Source organism: Procambarus clarkii, chromosome 52 (assembly GCF_040958095.1).
Source record: "Procambarus clarkii isolate CNS0578487 chromosome 52, FALCON_Pclarkii_2.0, whole genome shotgun sequence".
In the NCBI taxonomy this organism is placed as follows: domain Eukaryota; kingdom Metazoa; phylum Arthropoda; class Malacostraca; order Decapoda; family Cambaridae; genus Procambarus; species Procambarus clarkii.
Genome location: NC_091201.1, coordinates 20,287,333 through 20,302,972, shown reverse-complemented (window position 1 = coordinate 20,302,972; position 15,640 = coordinate 20,287,333). Strand labels below are relative to the sequence as shown.

At 47.9% G+C, this 15,640-nt stretch overlaps 1 protein-coding gene across 1 annotated transcript; it reads left to right on the top strand.

The window, feature by feature from the left end:
- Positions 1-3,428: 3,428 nt before the first annotated feature.
- Positions 3,429-13,779, top strand: LOC138349762 (glucose-6-phosphatase 2-like; the record flags this gene model as incomplete). The annotated part of the gene is given in 3 exon segments (XM_069304314.1): positions 3,429-3,549; positions 11,124-11,300; positions 13,049-13,779. Coding segments are annotated over 3 exon segments (518 nt in total), but the record flags the coding sequence as incomplete, so codon positions are not given.
- Between the last annotated feature and the right edge of the window lie 1,861 nt (positions 13,780-15,640).

Here is a 15,640-nt window from a genome sequence, read left to right as displayed (position 1 = left end):
CACAGTGGGGGAGGTAAGACCACAGTATACCCACAGTGGGGCAGGTAAGACCTCAGTATACCCACAGTGGGGCAGGTAAGACCACAGTATACCCACAGTGAGGCAGGTAAGACCACAGTATACCCACAGTGGGGTAGGTAAGACCACAGTATACCCACAGTGGGGGAGGTAAGACCACAGTATACCCACAGTGGGGGAGGTAAGACCTCGGTATACCCACAGTGAGGCAGGTAAGACCACAGTATACCCACAGTGGGGCAGGTAAGACCACAGTATACCCACAGTAGGGGAGGTAAGACCTCAGTATACCCACAGTGGGGCAGGTAAGACCACAGTATATCCACAGTGGGGGAGGTAAGACCACAGTATACCCACAGTGGGGCAGGTAAGACCTCAGTATACCCACAGTGGGGCAGGTAAGACCACAGTATACCCACAGTGAGGCAGGTAAGACCACAGTATACCCACAGTGGGGCAGGTAAAACCACAGTAGATACGTAGTGAGGCAGGTAAGACCTCAGTATACCCACAGTGGGGCAGGTAAGACCACAGTATACCCACAGTGAGGCAGGTAAGACCTCAGTATACCCACAGTGGGGCAGGTAAGACCTCAGTATACCCACAGTGAGGCAGGTAAGACCTCAATATACCCACAGTGGGGCAGGTAAGACCTCAGTATACCCACAGTGGGACAGGTAAGTCCTCAGTATACCCACAGTGAGGGAGGTAAGACCACAGTATACCCACAGTGGGGGAGGTAAGACCACAGTATACCCACAGTGGGGCTGGTAAGACCTCAGTATACCAACAGTGAGGGCAGGTAAGACCTCAGTATACCCACAGTGGGGCAGGTAAGACCTCAGTATACCCACAGTGAGGCTGGTAAGACCACAGTATACCCACAGTGGGGGCAGGTAAGACCACAGTGTACCCACAGTGGGGCAGGCAAGACCGCAGCATACCCACTCTAATCCATGGACACTCAGGGCCAGTCACTATGGTCACTCAGGGCCAGTCTCTATGGTCACTCAGGGCCAGTCTCTATGGTCACTCAGGGCCAGACACTATGGTCACTCAGGGCCAGTCACTATGGTCACTCAGGGCCAGTCACTATGGTCACTCAGGGCCAGTCACTATGGTCACTCAGGGCCAGTCTCTATGGTCACTCAGGGCCAGTCTCTATGGTCACTCAGGGCCAGTCTCTATGGTCACTCAGGGCCAGTCTCTATGGTCACTCAGGGCCAGTCTCTATGGTCACTCAGGGCCAGTCTCTATGGTCACTCAGGGCCAGTCTCTATGGTCACTCAGGGCCAGTCTCTATGGTCACTCAGGGCCAGTCTCTATGGTCACTCAGGGCCAGTCTCTATGGTCACTCAGGGCCAGTCTCTATGGTCACTCAGGGCCAGTCTCTATGGTCACTCAGGGCCAGTCTCTATGGTCACTCAGGGCCAGTCTCTATGGTCACTCAGGGCCAGTCTCTATGGTCACTCAGGGCCAGTCACTATGGTCACTCAGGGCCAGTCACTATGGTCACTCAGGGCCAGTCACTATGGTCACTCAGGGCCAGTCACTATGGTCACTCAGGGCCAGTCACTATGGTCACTCAGGGCCAGTCACTATGGTCACTCAGGGCCAGTCACTATGGTCACTCAGGGCCAGTCACTATGGTCACTCAGGGCCAGTCACTATGGTCACTCAGGGCCAGTCACTATGGTCACTCAGGGCCAGTCACTATGGTCACTCAGGGCCAGTCACTATGGTCACTCAGGGCCAGTCACTATGGTCACTCAGGGCCAGTCACTATGGTCACTCAGGGCCAGTCACTATGGTCACTCAGGGCCAGTCACTATGGTCACTCAGGGCCAGTCACTATGGTCACTCAGGGCCAGTAACCATGGCTAGGCTGGGAGTCTCCATGGCAACAAATGGTCCGAGATTCACTCTTATATTTTATAATAAATCTTCCGCCTGGTTCGTCCCGGCTGTGATGGCTGGCGTCAGAACAATGTTGAATGTTTCATCACTTCGGGTAAATATTCGCCCTCTACGGCGTTGTGGAATTGTGAAAACTGTGCAAATTCGAGTCTGATTTAATACAGTAGAATGAAATGCTGATATTTATGTATTTTTAGTGTGGAGAGGCGAGTGTATACATGTGTATTCACCTAGTTGTGCCTTCGGGGGTTGAGCTCTGGCTCTTTGGTCCCGCCTCTCAACTGTCAATGAACTGGTGTACAGATTCCTGAGCCTACTGGGCTCTATCATATCTACATATAAAACTGTGAATGGAGTCAGCCTCCACCACATCACTGCCTAATGCATTCCATTTCTTAATTACTCTGACACTGAAAAAAAAATCTTTATAACGCTCCTGTGGTTTACTTGGGTACTCACTTTCCACCTGTGTCCCCTTGTTCGCGTACCACCAGTGTTAAACAGTATGTTTATCTACCCTGTCAATTCCTCTGAGAATTTTGAAGGTAGTGATCATGTCTCCCCTTACTCTTTCTTCCAGTGTCGTAAGGTGCATTTCACGCAGCCTATCCTCGTAGCTTATGCCTCTTAGTTCTGGGACTAGTCTAGTGGCATACCTCTGAACTTCTTCCAGTTTCGTCTTGTGCTTGACTAGTTACGGGCTCCATGCTGGGGCCGCATACTCCAGGATTGGTCTTACATATGTGGTATACAAGGTTCTAAATGATTCCTTACACAGGTTCCTGAAGGCTGTTCTGATGTTAGCCAGCCTTGCGTATGACGCAGATGTAATTCTTTTTATGTGGGCTTCAGGAGACAGATTTGGTGTGATATCAAGTACAAGATCTTTCTCTCAATCCGTTTTATGAAATACTTCATCTCCCATTCGTTATCCTGTGTTTGGCCTCCTGTTTCCACGCCCAGTTTCATGACCTTGCATTTACTCGGGTTGAACTTTAGTAGCCATTTGTTGGTCAATTCATTCAGTCTGTCTAGGTCATCTTGTAGCCTCCTACTATCTTCCTCTGTTTTAATCCTCCTCACAATTTTTGCATCATCAGCAAACAATGTGTATAGTGAGGTGGGTGTATACATGTGTATTGTGAGGTAGGTGTATACATGCGTATGGTGAGGTGTGTGTATACATGTGTATGGTGAGGTGTGTGTATACATGTGTATGGTGAGGTAGGTGTATACATGCGTATGGTGAGGTAGGTGTATACATGTATACACCCACCTCACCATACACATGTGTATTGTGAGGCGAGTATATACACATATGTATTGTGAGGTAGGTGTATACATGTGTATGGCTCCCCCTCCCTCCCTTCTCACTAACCAATTTAACACTTCATATACTTCCCTCTCTCAACCCCTCCCTCCGTCCCTCCCAGTGTACCTATCCCTGCCCGCCCCCTCCCACGCTACCCACCTGTGTGCTGGTGCTCCCACAGGTCTGGTGATCGCCATGAAGGTGTCGCGGACCCCCAGGCTGCAGGTCCTCACTCGTCCCCAGTACCTGGTGCTCACAGCCGCCATCGTCGTCTCCGTCCTCGGCACCTTCTTCGCCTACAGGTGAGGACCTCCGTCACTGTCCCTCGAGGCTACTCCCAGATCTCGACATTTTATGGCTGGGCTAAACGATGGAACAGTGGCAACTGTGTAATTCAGTATTTCAGTTGCCATTTTCCTGACTATACTTGAGCGCTTTACAGTTACGTACAAGGCAAACTGTTTACACTTTTTAGTTTTTTAATATAAACGCTAAATATATATAAAAGAAAATATCCAGAACATGTGAAGGAATCAATCTACACAAGAGCAGGACAATGCTATACAAGCAGAGACAGAACAACTTGACAACAGCATCAACACACAATAAGTCAGTCCCAGCACAGCATGACAAAACCTTCCATCTCGGGGATGGGAAGTAACAATTACATTAACAGCAAAATAAACCAAAAATAAAACATTACACGTTAAAGAACACACACTTGGTGGTACCGGTATACAACATAGTTACTCAAATCGCATAGCATAGAACAGGAAAATACAACAGTATACACAAATCTTAAATCAAGAACAGTTTCCACTGTAACAAGCACAAACTAAAACATAACATTAACATTTATACGAAAAAATGGCAGAATACAAGAAAAACTGTGCATACAAAGCACATTTGTTTGCACAGTGCTTTGTGCAACTGTGCAAACAAATTGCATAAAGTTTGCAATTAGTTGCAAATTGCAAATTAATCAATAAGGCATTAAAGCAAAATAGTACTACAAAACACGTACATAACCATCTATAAAATAATTTTCCATACCATCCCCAAGCAACATCCATAAACAACCAACCATCGTACCGTACCCGAGCCTGCAAGACCTGCAGGGTCCAGTCCACAGGACCCTGGCTGTGGACAGGATCTAATCTTGCTGCCCTATCCAGAGGCAAAATATATAATCCGACAGTAACACAGTCAATGTATTGCGAACCTTCACACTGGAGGAGTGGAAACTAAACACCAACATGCTCAAGGGGTCAACAAAGACATTAGCCCCACACAGAGCGGTAATCGTGCCTCTCAACCAGGCCGCGAGAGCAGCTCTATGTTTACAAAAATAGAAAACATGGAGCAGTCTCTCGGGACCACCACAATAACCACACTCGTCACTACCCCAAATACCCAACACGTGGAGTCGAGCATCAGTAGAGAGGGACTCATGCAAGTACCTGTACTCCAGGGGCCAGATTCACGAAAGCACTTACGCAAGTACTTTCGAACGTGTACATCTTTCCTCAATCTTTGACGGCTTTGGTTACATTTATTAAACAGTTTACAAGCATGAAAACTTCCCATTCAACTTTTGTTATTGTTATAAACAGCCTCCTGGTGCTTCGGAGCTCACCAACTGTTTAATAATTGGAAACAAAGCCGCCAAAGATTGAGAAAAGATGTACAGGTTCGTAAGTGTTTGCGTAAGTGTTTTCGTGAATCTGGCCCCAGATCCCGTTGTCGTGGCTCAATATACTTATTAACATTCCCCCACATCTCATCCCAATTAAAGAGAAGGAACGCCTCCTCCACCACAGGAGACGCACCAGGGAGCAGTAGCTCATACACCCTTTAGCTCGGCAACTGCACAGGATCCTTTACGTGGCAAATACCCCACAAAATATCAATCACACATGAGTAATCTGGAGGGATCACAAAGGCAACATCCCTGTATGCAGGCAGTTCCAGCAAATAACCTGTACACAGTTTACAGTAATAATACCCCCAAAATGCTCACACCATCGCATTTCAACGGCTCCCGCATAGATGTTACACCCATAATAGCCAACGACTTATAAAACATTCTGGATGCCCACCCGTCCTCCGCTCCTGGTACTTAAACAACGTCGATTGCCTGATAGGCTAGTACCTGCCACACCACATATATCTAAAAATCATCTGATGCATTTCCATTGCCACCCTGCTACTCAGCGGCACAGAGTGCAATGAGCCACAAACCATTCTTACGGTTGCACCTTACCATTCCAGCCCGTCCTCCAAACAAAGACCCAAAAGTGATTCCATGCACCCGCCAAACCCCCTGTTTATGAATGAAAACAGTTTACACACGACTCACAACTGCTGATGTTCGAACATATCCGGAACAAGTGCTTCACTGACGAATTTTGTTCAAACCACAATGCTGTAAATGCAGCCCATCCTCCAAACAAATATCCAAAAGTGATTCCATGCACCCGCCAAACCCCCTGTTTATGAATGAAAAGCGGTTTACACAAGACTCACAACTGCTGATGTTCGAACATATCCGGAACAAGTGCTTCACTGACGAATTTTGTTCGAATCACAACGCTATAAATGCTTCACCCACGTACTACAAATAATCGCCAACAGAACCTAAACACCTAACCTAACCTATGCCTATATATATGCACAATATGCTAATATAATATAATATTAATTTATATTTGAGAAAAGTCCCGTTTTGAATGAACAGCATGTAAAAACTTATGAATGCGTCTGTGGGGTCGACCACTGGATGTAATGGACTTGATTCAAGGACGGGTTGTACAAATCACCACAACCGCCTTTTGGTACAGGGTCAACCATCTCGCCGACAAGAGGGAAGTCACTGCATGACCACCACACAACACACTCCTAGTTTCTTCTCACTGTCAACTCATAGGATTGACACCATGTCAACCCAAGTATCTTAATACACTCAATCACTTGAACCCAAGCACCATCCTAGGTGGACTTAGCAGCCCAACGACCAAGCCCCATCATACACGTCTTCTCACGATAGACCACGGCACCTGATGCCTTTTCAAACATCACCAACACATCCTGGACAGCCAACACAGCAGCCTCATCTGGTACAAATACCGTAGTGTCATCATCATTCCCAATGACCGGGAGAAACAACGAATTCGGCAAGGACGGCGAAACTATCAAAGCACTCCTCTTCACCGCTATATACAGGGATTCATGAAATAACACATACAGCACCATTGAGAGTGGGCAACCCTGCCGACCCGATCTCTCAATCGCAAAGGGAGCACTCGGTAAGCCGTCGACACAAACACTACTCCTACACTCACGATACAGCATCCTCACCCAGGAAATAACACGCTCAGCCACACTCACCCGACACAGAATCTGGTAAACAAACTCGAGATCAACTCTATGAAAGGCCTTAGACCAATTCAAATTTATCATTTAAGTTTGAATATTATTCGCAGTTACGTGAAACACTCCGTTGAATAATGATATTATTATAACTCTCACATGAACGACCAGGCACACCACAAATCTGTTCCGGCGATACAATCCGACCCTAAACAAGCCTCAGACGGTTCGCCAACATTTTCCCTCTGTTGGCGATATTATTATCGCCAATTCGATTTTATTTTACAATCTTGATTTAACAAGGAAAGAGTCTCCAGTTGCTCAAATCTTGCAAATCCCACGATTTCGGAAGGAGCCGAACAATACCGTAAGATTGGGACCTACTGATCACCTTATTTCGGAAACAATATCTCACCACCTGCACAGTCACATTCAAACACCTCCCACATGCTGACATAAAACTTAGCCGGTAAGCCATCACTCCCAGGCGACCTACCTTTCGCCAGACCACGCACCACATCCCACACCTCTGTGTCTGAAACCTCTGCCAGCAGAGGGAAATTATTCTCCAAGGACAACTCCATTGTCGAACAGTTGGCAAGAAGCTCACCCTATCGACCAGCGTCATCGCTCCCCCCCCACTTTCCAATAGAGCCCCTCCAACCTACTCCGCACACAGCTTAATCCACCATCTGTACATCTGTACAGATTTGTACACCATCTGTATTGTAAGCACCACACCATCATCCATCCTAAGACCTGTCATTATCTTCGGGACCCTCGCTTTTTCCTGCCCCAGCAGATAAGAGGAAGCTGTCTCACTGTTTCTAAGCCTACCATTGATCCCTTGCAGAAAACTCCCACGTAGCCCGTTAATGCGGTCCTTCAGAGACGTAAACTCATCAAATTTATTCACAGCACTGTCCATCAAGCCGTACAATGTCCTCAATCTAGCCTGGAACAAGCCCAAAAGCCCAAACTTCTCCACACACTTATGCTTAGACCATAATATGAACCACCGTTTGTACTCTAGCTTACATTCGTCCCACCAGTCGAGGAGACAATTAAAACGTCCCTTTAAACGTACTTACTGTCCCCACAGCTCGCGAAACATACAGACAACATCCGGGCAGTGAAGCAAACTGCAGTTCAACTTCCACCAACCTGACCCAACCCTAATTTGATCACTAACCACCACACCCTCCAACATGCAGTGATCAGTAAAACTAACAGGGACTGTATCACAGCCGAGAACCATAAGCCTTTCCAACATGAGTTTAACACGGTACCCCCCCCCTCCCCTGCAATGTTATAGGCACCCGTAGAGGCGAGGCATCGTCCACCTGTGGAGCAGCACTCGTGAATTGACAGTCCTCAACCATCCTCACCAAAGACCCACCACATCTCTTCCTCTTCAACAGTATTTGGGCAACTCCATTGCCCTCCACACGACGCACGTCCTGGAAAGGTGGCCTGTCACACGGGGCCAGCGCATCCACCTCGACCACTGCGCCTTCACTTCCAACCATCTCAACACCGTTGAAGTCCGAACCCAGCACAGGTTTCACCTCACCACAATGACCATCTCTGTCCACTTGAGTGATCGGGCAGGTGTGACGGCGCTTGGTATTTCCTCTGCGTGGATGTCCGCCACCATCACCGCAGAGGTTAGTATCTTAATCTCAGAAGACACGCCACAAACACCCTCAGCACATCGAGGTGCAGAGGTCTCCACTCTCACGCCGCAACCCGACTTAATAAGTCAATATTGACTATACGAAAGTGCGAGAACGGGTTGCACGCCGCCCACGAAAATACCCACAACTGGAGCCGCATCGTCACACTCTTGCACCGTTTGATCCAGTACCGTCATCTCATCGGGTCACCGCATCCTGTTCCATCCTGCAAGCAGCATCCATAGTCTGCAGTGGCGGAAAGTCGGCCTCCCGGAACAGTCACCCGATCTGCCAACGCAATGTCGCAAGTAGCAGCCATATGACTGGCCTCCCCACACTTAAATCTTCGGTTGTCCAGAATACAGAATGCGTAGCGGTTAGTGTTACCCATCACTGTAACAGAAGATGGGATATTCCACTCGAGGACCATTTTGACTGTCCTCGTCCCATTAAGCAGCACTTTCACTGGCTCATTCACACGATGATTCATTAGAACCTCCACCTCTTTCCCATAAAGTGCAAGCACGCGCCACAAAGTATCATTCAGCACTTCATAAGGCGTGTCCTGCACCACAACATAGGTGTAGTTCAAACTAAAATTCTTGATATTCACAGAAGCATTCCCATCCTATAACTTCACATCATTACCCTTATATTTCTCCAAAACGTTTTGAAAGCACATAGCTGTGGCAAAGGTGAGGACCACCTTGTTGTTGCGTAGTATTTGGAAGCCGGTCAATTCACCAATTTTCATTCCCAAGACGTCGAAAAGTGTATCACTTATTCCCAGCAGAATTTACACTCTTGAGGCCAGGCACGAATCAGCAGGCAGGAGCGATCAAACACGTCCGCTCACTGTGGCTACCACCACCTGACTCTTGTCAGGTGGTGGTAGCCACCACCATAATCCTCACCTTCATCCTCAAGCACAGTTGTATCTTACTGGCCAAGTGCTACTGGCAGGCGTTTAGACTCCCAAACGCACGTGAGAGTGCCACACCCCTCCATGGACACTGGTGCATCGCCTCCACCACCAGAGAAAATACTCAACAACGACCCACGTCACCACCTCCGTGTAATTGTGTTAATATAACACCATAATAATAATAGTAATTCATTGTGTTGGGCGACAGGAAGCCAGAGTGTACACATACACGTTAGACTTTGTTATAGCCACTATGGGTCGCAACCGGGTTCTTTGCTGGAGGAATCAAAGTACTAGTATCCGACCCCAAGTCGGTAGTGGCTTTCAAGGAGCGAGCTTGGTAATGCAAGTAAAACACAAGGGGGGAGTTGAAAGGAATACGACACTTCATCAATTATCAATATATTCACATATCACTTTCCCATAACCTTATTAGAATCATTAGCGAAGTATTACTACACTGATATATTCACATGTCACTCTCATAGGACACTAAGCACTCCTCTATGCTCACGGAATGCAGCCTTTTCAACTTCCGTGTTTCCTCAACACACAGTACCGTCCTCAACCAGAACTGGGAAACACCAACGAGTCTACCCTAGCCATGGGCCAGCCAGTCTACAGTCTCACTAGGTGCTCCTTGTGAACGCTCACAATCACTCTCCAGCCTGATGCTGGCAGAGAACATCAGCCTCGCGCTGCTGGGCCTCTACATGAACAAATATAAGGCTAGCGAACCCCTGGCAAGAGCTTCTTGCAACTAGCTAGGTACACTCCTCCGTAGCACCTCACTGTCGGTCGTCTCTTCCTCTAGCCAGTCCTGGGATACGCCGAATTCTGTCACTGCCACTTCACAGGCAGACAGCAGATATTACTCAGTTCCTCTTCGGCGGTGGTTCACTGCTCACGTAAAGCAGAATGGAGTAGAGAGATAAGAGATAAGGCTGTCCTCGTACCACCGCAGCCCTACGTCGCCTCTGTGGATACAGACACATCATCAGTAAACTGGCCGGTACTTGGGACACTAGGAAACACAACTTACGGACTCTGACAAACATACAACTCCTCCCACAATAGATGGCGCTGATTTTTAGGCGCCACCTCACCAGAGGTCAGCTACAGCGACTCTTCGAGCTGACCAGGGCAGGAATCTAGCGTCTCTTGCAAGTATCATACTGCCACCACCAGATGGCGTCGTCCATTTAGTGGGGGTTTAGGGAGCAGACTCACAGATGGCATTGACGTCGCTGCTCCATCGTCGGGTTCGTAACAGGCTAATATCGAGATCCCCCCCCCCAGGGTCGAATTACAGACCCGCCCCCCCCCCAAGGATGCAACCTCACAACAAGCTGCCATCGCCTGAGAACCAATTTACTGCTAGGTGAACGGGTGCATTAGGTGAAAGGAAATGGGTCCCCCTCTCCTTGACCCGACTGTACTACCGGGACCCAAAATAAACAAATGATCACAAATTCCCTGTCAACACTTTGGATCTCGTTAATTAATTTAACGTGTCCAAATATCCCTAAAATTTGCAATTTCTGGTGTAAGCGCACACTAATGGAGTCATTAGTGGTTACTGTCCCGTGACTGAGAGCGACCAGACGCCATGATGCTACTCTCGCCTCACTACGGCCATAGTTTTTGCCAAGATAGCTTTCTTCACGACGTGCCGGACCAACCAGGCTGTGTTGGATATGTGGGCCTGCGGGCCGCTCCAAGCAACAGCCTGGTGGACCAAGCTCTTAAAAGTCAAGCCTGGCCTCGGGCCAGGCTTGAGGAGTAGAAGAACTCTCAGAACCCCATCCAGGTACAATCCAGGTATACTACTCCTTCTTAGATACCCTCAAGCCATCACTAACTATACCTCACTCACCCACCCAGCCATTCTCTCTCCCCCCTACAGCTTCCTGGGCGGTAACGCGATGTGGTCGCTGGAGAAGGCCGTCAAGTGGTGCATGAGAAGGGAGTACATTCACGTGGACACCACCCCCTTCTACTCCTTCGCCAGGTACTCCGGAGTCTCCCTCGGCCTGGGCCAGGGGCTCGCCTCACCCATGTTCAAGAAAGCCAACCGCAACAGGTGAGGAGGGTGTCGAGAGAGGGTTATTGTTGTTGTTTATCTACTCAGAACGAAATGTGTATGTAGCACGGGCTATGGCGAGCCCGTAAAACCCGTAAACATTACGAGAGAGGGGAAAGACAGGCAATTTCTACAAGAGAGGTGAGGTGAGATCTGACAGGATGCGAAGAGAGGGTTAGCTGTTGCAGGTGAGAGATGAGGGATGGGGTCGCCTGAGGGGAAGGGACAGCCAAGTGTTGCGGAGGAGTTACGTTGCTTACACCTAAGAATGACACCTTTGGCCGCAGCTGTACCTCCGTAGGTGTCCCTCACCTCACTACGATACACGACACTGTCGGTGCATCGCTGATATACCTTCTGCAGATTTACTAATGATTAATATCACTCTGGAGCCAATTTGTGAGGTCCCCACACGCACTGTGTCACCTCCTTGACCTGTGCACAGGCCAATGCTCAGCCCCGCTCTAGCCCGCCATACAGCTCAGCTCAGCCGGTACGTCAAAGAATGTTCAGGCATCAGCACTACTGAGCATCAATACTCATTGTCAGCCGGAAATGATAGCATCCCTTTAAAGTAGTGATTTGTATAAATAGTGATACTCAGCCCGCCCGTACTCACTGATGTGACTCATTAACGGACTCATGGTATAATTAGGGCAATATGTTGTTCTATTGTTATTTAGTATAATTATAATTTATTATCGTCAGCAATAAGGCCGCCGCGCGCCCGCCGTATATTATAAAGCTTCTCCAGTGTCGGGGACACGCCCAGGCAGTACACCTGAGTACACCACAACAGGTGTCACTACACTGGTCACCTACACAGCACTGCGAGCCAGGTTACAGGAAAGGGGTGAGCTTAACCCCGGTGGAACAGTGCAGCACCTGTAATAGATCCTGTTACAGGTGCTGGGAGGGTGCTGGGAAGGTGCTGGGAGGGTGCTGGGAAGGTGCTGGGAAGGTGCTGGGAAGGTGCTGGGAAGGTGCAGGGAGGGTGCGGGGAGGGTGCTGGGAGGATGCAGAGAGGGTGCGGGGAGGGGCAGGAGACAACCAAACTGTTACCGGTATGTTTACGGAGGTGGGTCCAGGGGATGAGTTCTGACTGTAGTTCACAGCCCTCGCAGCTTTGTCTTCACATAGCGCAAGCCTTACCCTACTGCCTTTCCTGGAACACCACCCACCAATCGTTTTACAACCAGGTTTCCTAATACTGCTGAGTGTGACATGGGGGAAAAAAATTAAGGACTCAGTCTACCTTCAGACCTCACTATACGTAGATAATGGTAGATACTCCCAGGGATACAACGGGGATGAAATCCCCTGCTACCTGTGGACCACATGTGGGTGGGGTGGGCACCACGTGGGGGTGGGTAGGGTGGGCACCACGTGTGGGTGGCGGTGGGTGGGGTGGGGTGGGCACCAGGTGGGGGGTGGCAGTGGTGATGATGATGAGGGAGTGCCAACCGCTGCAGGTAAGTGAGGCAGGGAGTGAGAGCAGGCGAGGAAGAGTGCCACCAGTCACCGGCAGAGTGCAGCTTCACCAGAGTGAATAAGGGTGCTACTGTGGTGGGAGGTGATGGGGCTGGGGCGGAGGGAGAACACACGCGACAAATTGGTTCAGGTAAAGGCGACAAACTGTTGATGGTGAGTGGGGCGAGGAGGAAATGTCTCATCTTCCCCTCTCTCTCTCCCTCCCACCCTCTTCCTCTTTCCTCTCTCTCTCTCACCTTACTCTTTTTCTCCCTCAGATTCACCTGGAAAATGGTGGTGTCGCTAGTGGTGCTGAGCCTGGGAGTGAGTCAGGTGGGCGTGTTCATCCACCAGTCCCTCTCCCCGAGCATGACCTTGTGGTACCTGGCCGAGTTCCTCCTGCACGCTGGGGTCATCTTCGTCCTCGTGGCCGTCCTCCCCCACTTCGTCAGGATCGCCTCAGGGGTCCCCGCCGGAGACAAGTACAAGAGGAAGTGAGGCTCTGGGCCGCACCACCACACACTAGAAATGAACGTACACAATACTAGGAATTGACGAGCAGGAGTAAGTTGAGTTGAGTGGAGTGAGGGAGCAGGCAACACCTAGGCCCCGACCGCTGGCACACGCAACTATACCCATAGAAAACGGTCAGAGATACGGGTATAAGAACGACGGAGGACTACACAACTATTCTCTAAGGCAATATTATATTAAAAGTACAGACGATAAAGGAATGAAATGTGAAAAAGCGGCTTAATCGACATGTAAATAATAGTCTGGCATGGGACGGTCCGCAAAATAGAAACAGTACCTGGTTTAAATCAAATTATTAAAATATGTGACCAAAGAGGCAGAGGCCCTCACACGCCACCGACGAAGGGACAAGAGAGAAGTTTAAATATTCTATCCATTTTCTGTTCATTCTCAAGGGATAACTGCTGTAAAAATTTAAATGTCCACTTATTAATTTATTGTTTTGCAATAAAACCCAATACCTCGGAAAACTTTAGATATATTTTATTTCCCAAACTTGTTTTGACTAAATTTCTTGATCCAGGTGGTCGTTCTTATATTTCCACAATGCAGAGAATATAGATTATAAAGACTGCTATTAATCTGAGACGAGTGCTGTGTCTTGTGGCCCTCCTGGGTGATTGATTGATAAAGATTAAGCCACCCAAGATTGATTGATTGATTGATGAAGATTAAGCCACCCAAAAGGTGGCACGGGCATGAATAGCCCGTAAGTGGTGGCCCTTTTAAGCCATTACCAGTATCAAAAGCTGATACTAGAGATCTGTGGAGGTGCGACTGCACCCTGTATGACGGGAGATGTCTCCCTTATGAATGTGTTAAGATGAAGATGAAGCCACCCAAAAGGTGGCACGGGCATGAATAGCTCGTAAGTGGTGGCCCTTTTGAGCCATTACCAGTATCAATAGATGATACTAGAGATCTGTGGAGGTGCGACTGCACCCTGCGTGACGGGAGATGTCTCCCGGACCAAATGGTGACCAGCAACAAATGTCTGATTGATTGATTGATAAAGATTAAGCCACCCAAGAGGTGGCACGGGCATGAATAGCCCGTAACCCTCCTGGGCAGGGCCCTCCTCACTTAACCACCTTCACTACACAAAATATCACCTGAACCTACAAGGTGTGAATATTCATGACTCAAACTGTTTCCCCATCGCCAAGGTTCAAACTACTCATCATTCTCACAATTACTAACATCTCCCATTACAGTAATCTGGGGAGACGCTTGAAAATATGTCACTGTAAAACTTACATCTTAAAAAGATGGGTTCGTGCTCCTCCTCAGATACATACCTCTGCATACATCTGCTCGCTTGACTGGCTGATAAAGCTATACCACATTCAGAAGCTTTATTCTTAACTTCTACAAATCATTAAAATACTGGCTGACTATACAGGTGTACAACAGTCTAACTAAACCTTATATTTTACACAAAATATAAGAAAATCTAACACAAAAATATATATATATAATAATAATATAAAATAATATATATATATATATATATATATATATATATATATATATATATATATATATATATATATATATAATAATAATATAAATAATATATATATATAATAATATAAAATAATATATATAAAATAATATATAATAATATATATAATAAATAATAGTAAATAAATAATAAATATAAATTTATAATAATAAATAATATTTAAATAAATAATATAATAATAAATAAATAATAAATATATATTATAAATAAATAATATATTATTTATTATATATAAATAATAAATAATATATAATAATATAACACAAAATATAACATCACTCATTTTTAACCTGTATTTCCTAACAATCAAACTGATATTTCTGGAAAAGTTGGAGTGACCAGTGAAGAGTTCTCGATAAAAAAATAATAAAAAAAAGTTGATTGAGATAGGATGAGGGGACCTTCCCTCTCAGGCGAGGACCGTCCCTCTCAGGCGAGGACCGTCCCTCTCAGGCGAGGGACCGTCCCTCTCAGGCGAGGACCGTCCCTCTCAGGCGAGGACCGTCCCTCTCAGGCGAGGGCCGTCCCTCTCAGGCGAGGACCGTCCCTCTCAGGCGAGGACCGTCCCTCTCAGACGGGGACCGTCCCTCTCAGGCGAGGACCGTCCCTCTCAGGCGAGGACCGTCCCTCTCAGGCGAGGACCGTCCCTCTCAGGCGAGGACCTTCCCTCTCAGGCGAGGACCGTCCCTCTCAGGCGAGGACCGTCCCTCTCAGGCGAGGGACCGTCCCTCTCAGGCGAGGACCGTCCCTCTCAGGCGAGGGCCGTCCCTCTCAGGCGAGGACCGTCCCTCTCAGGCGAGGACCGTCCCTC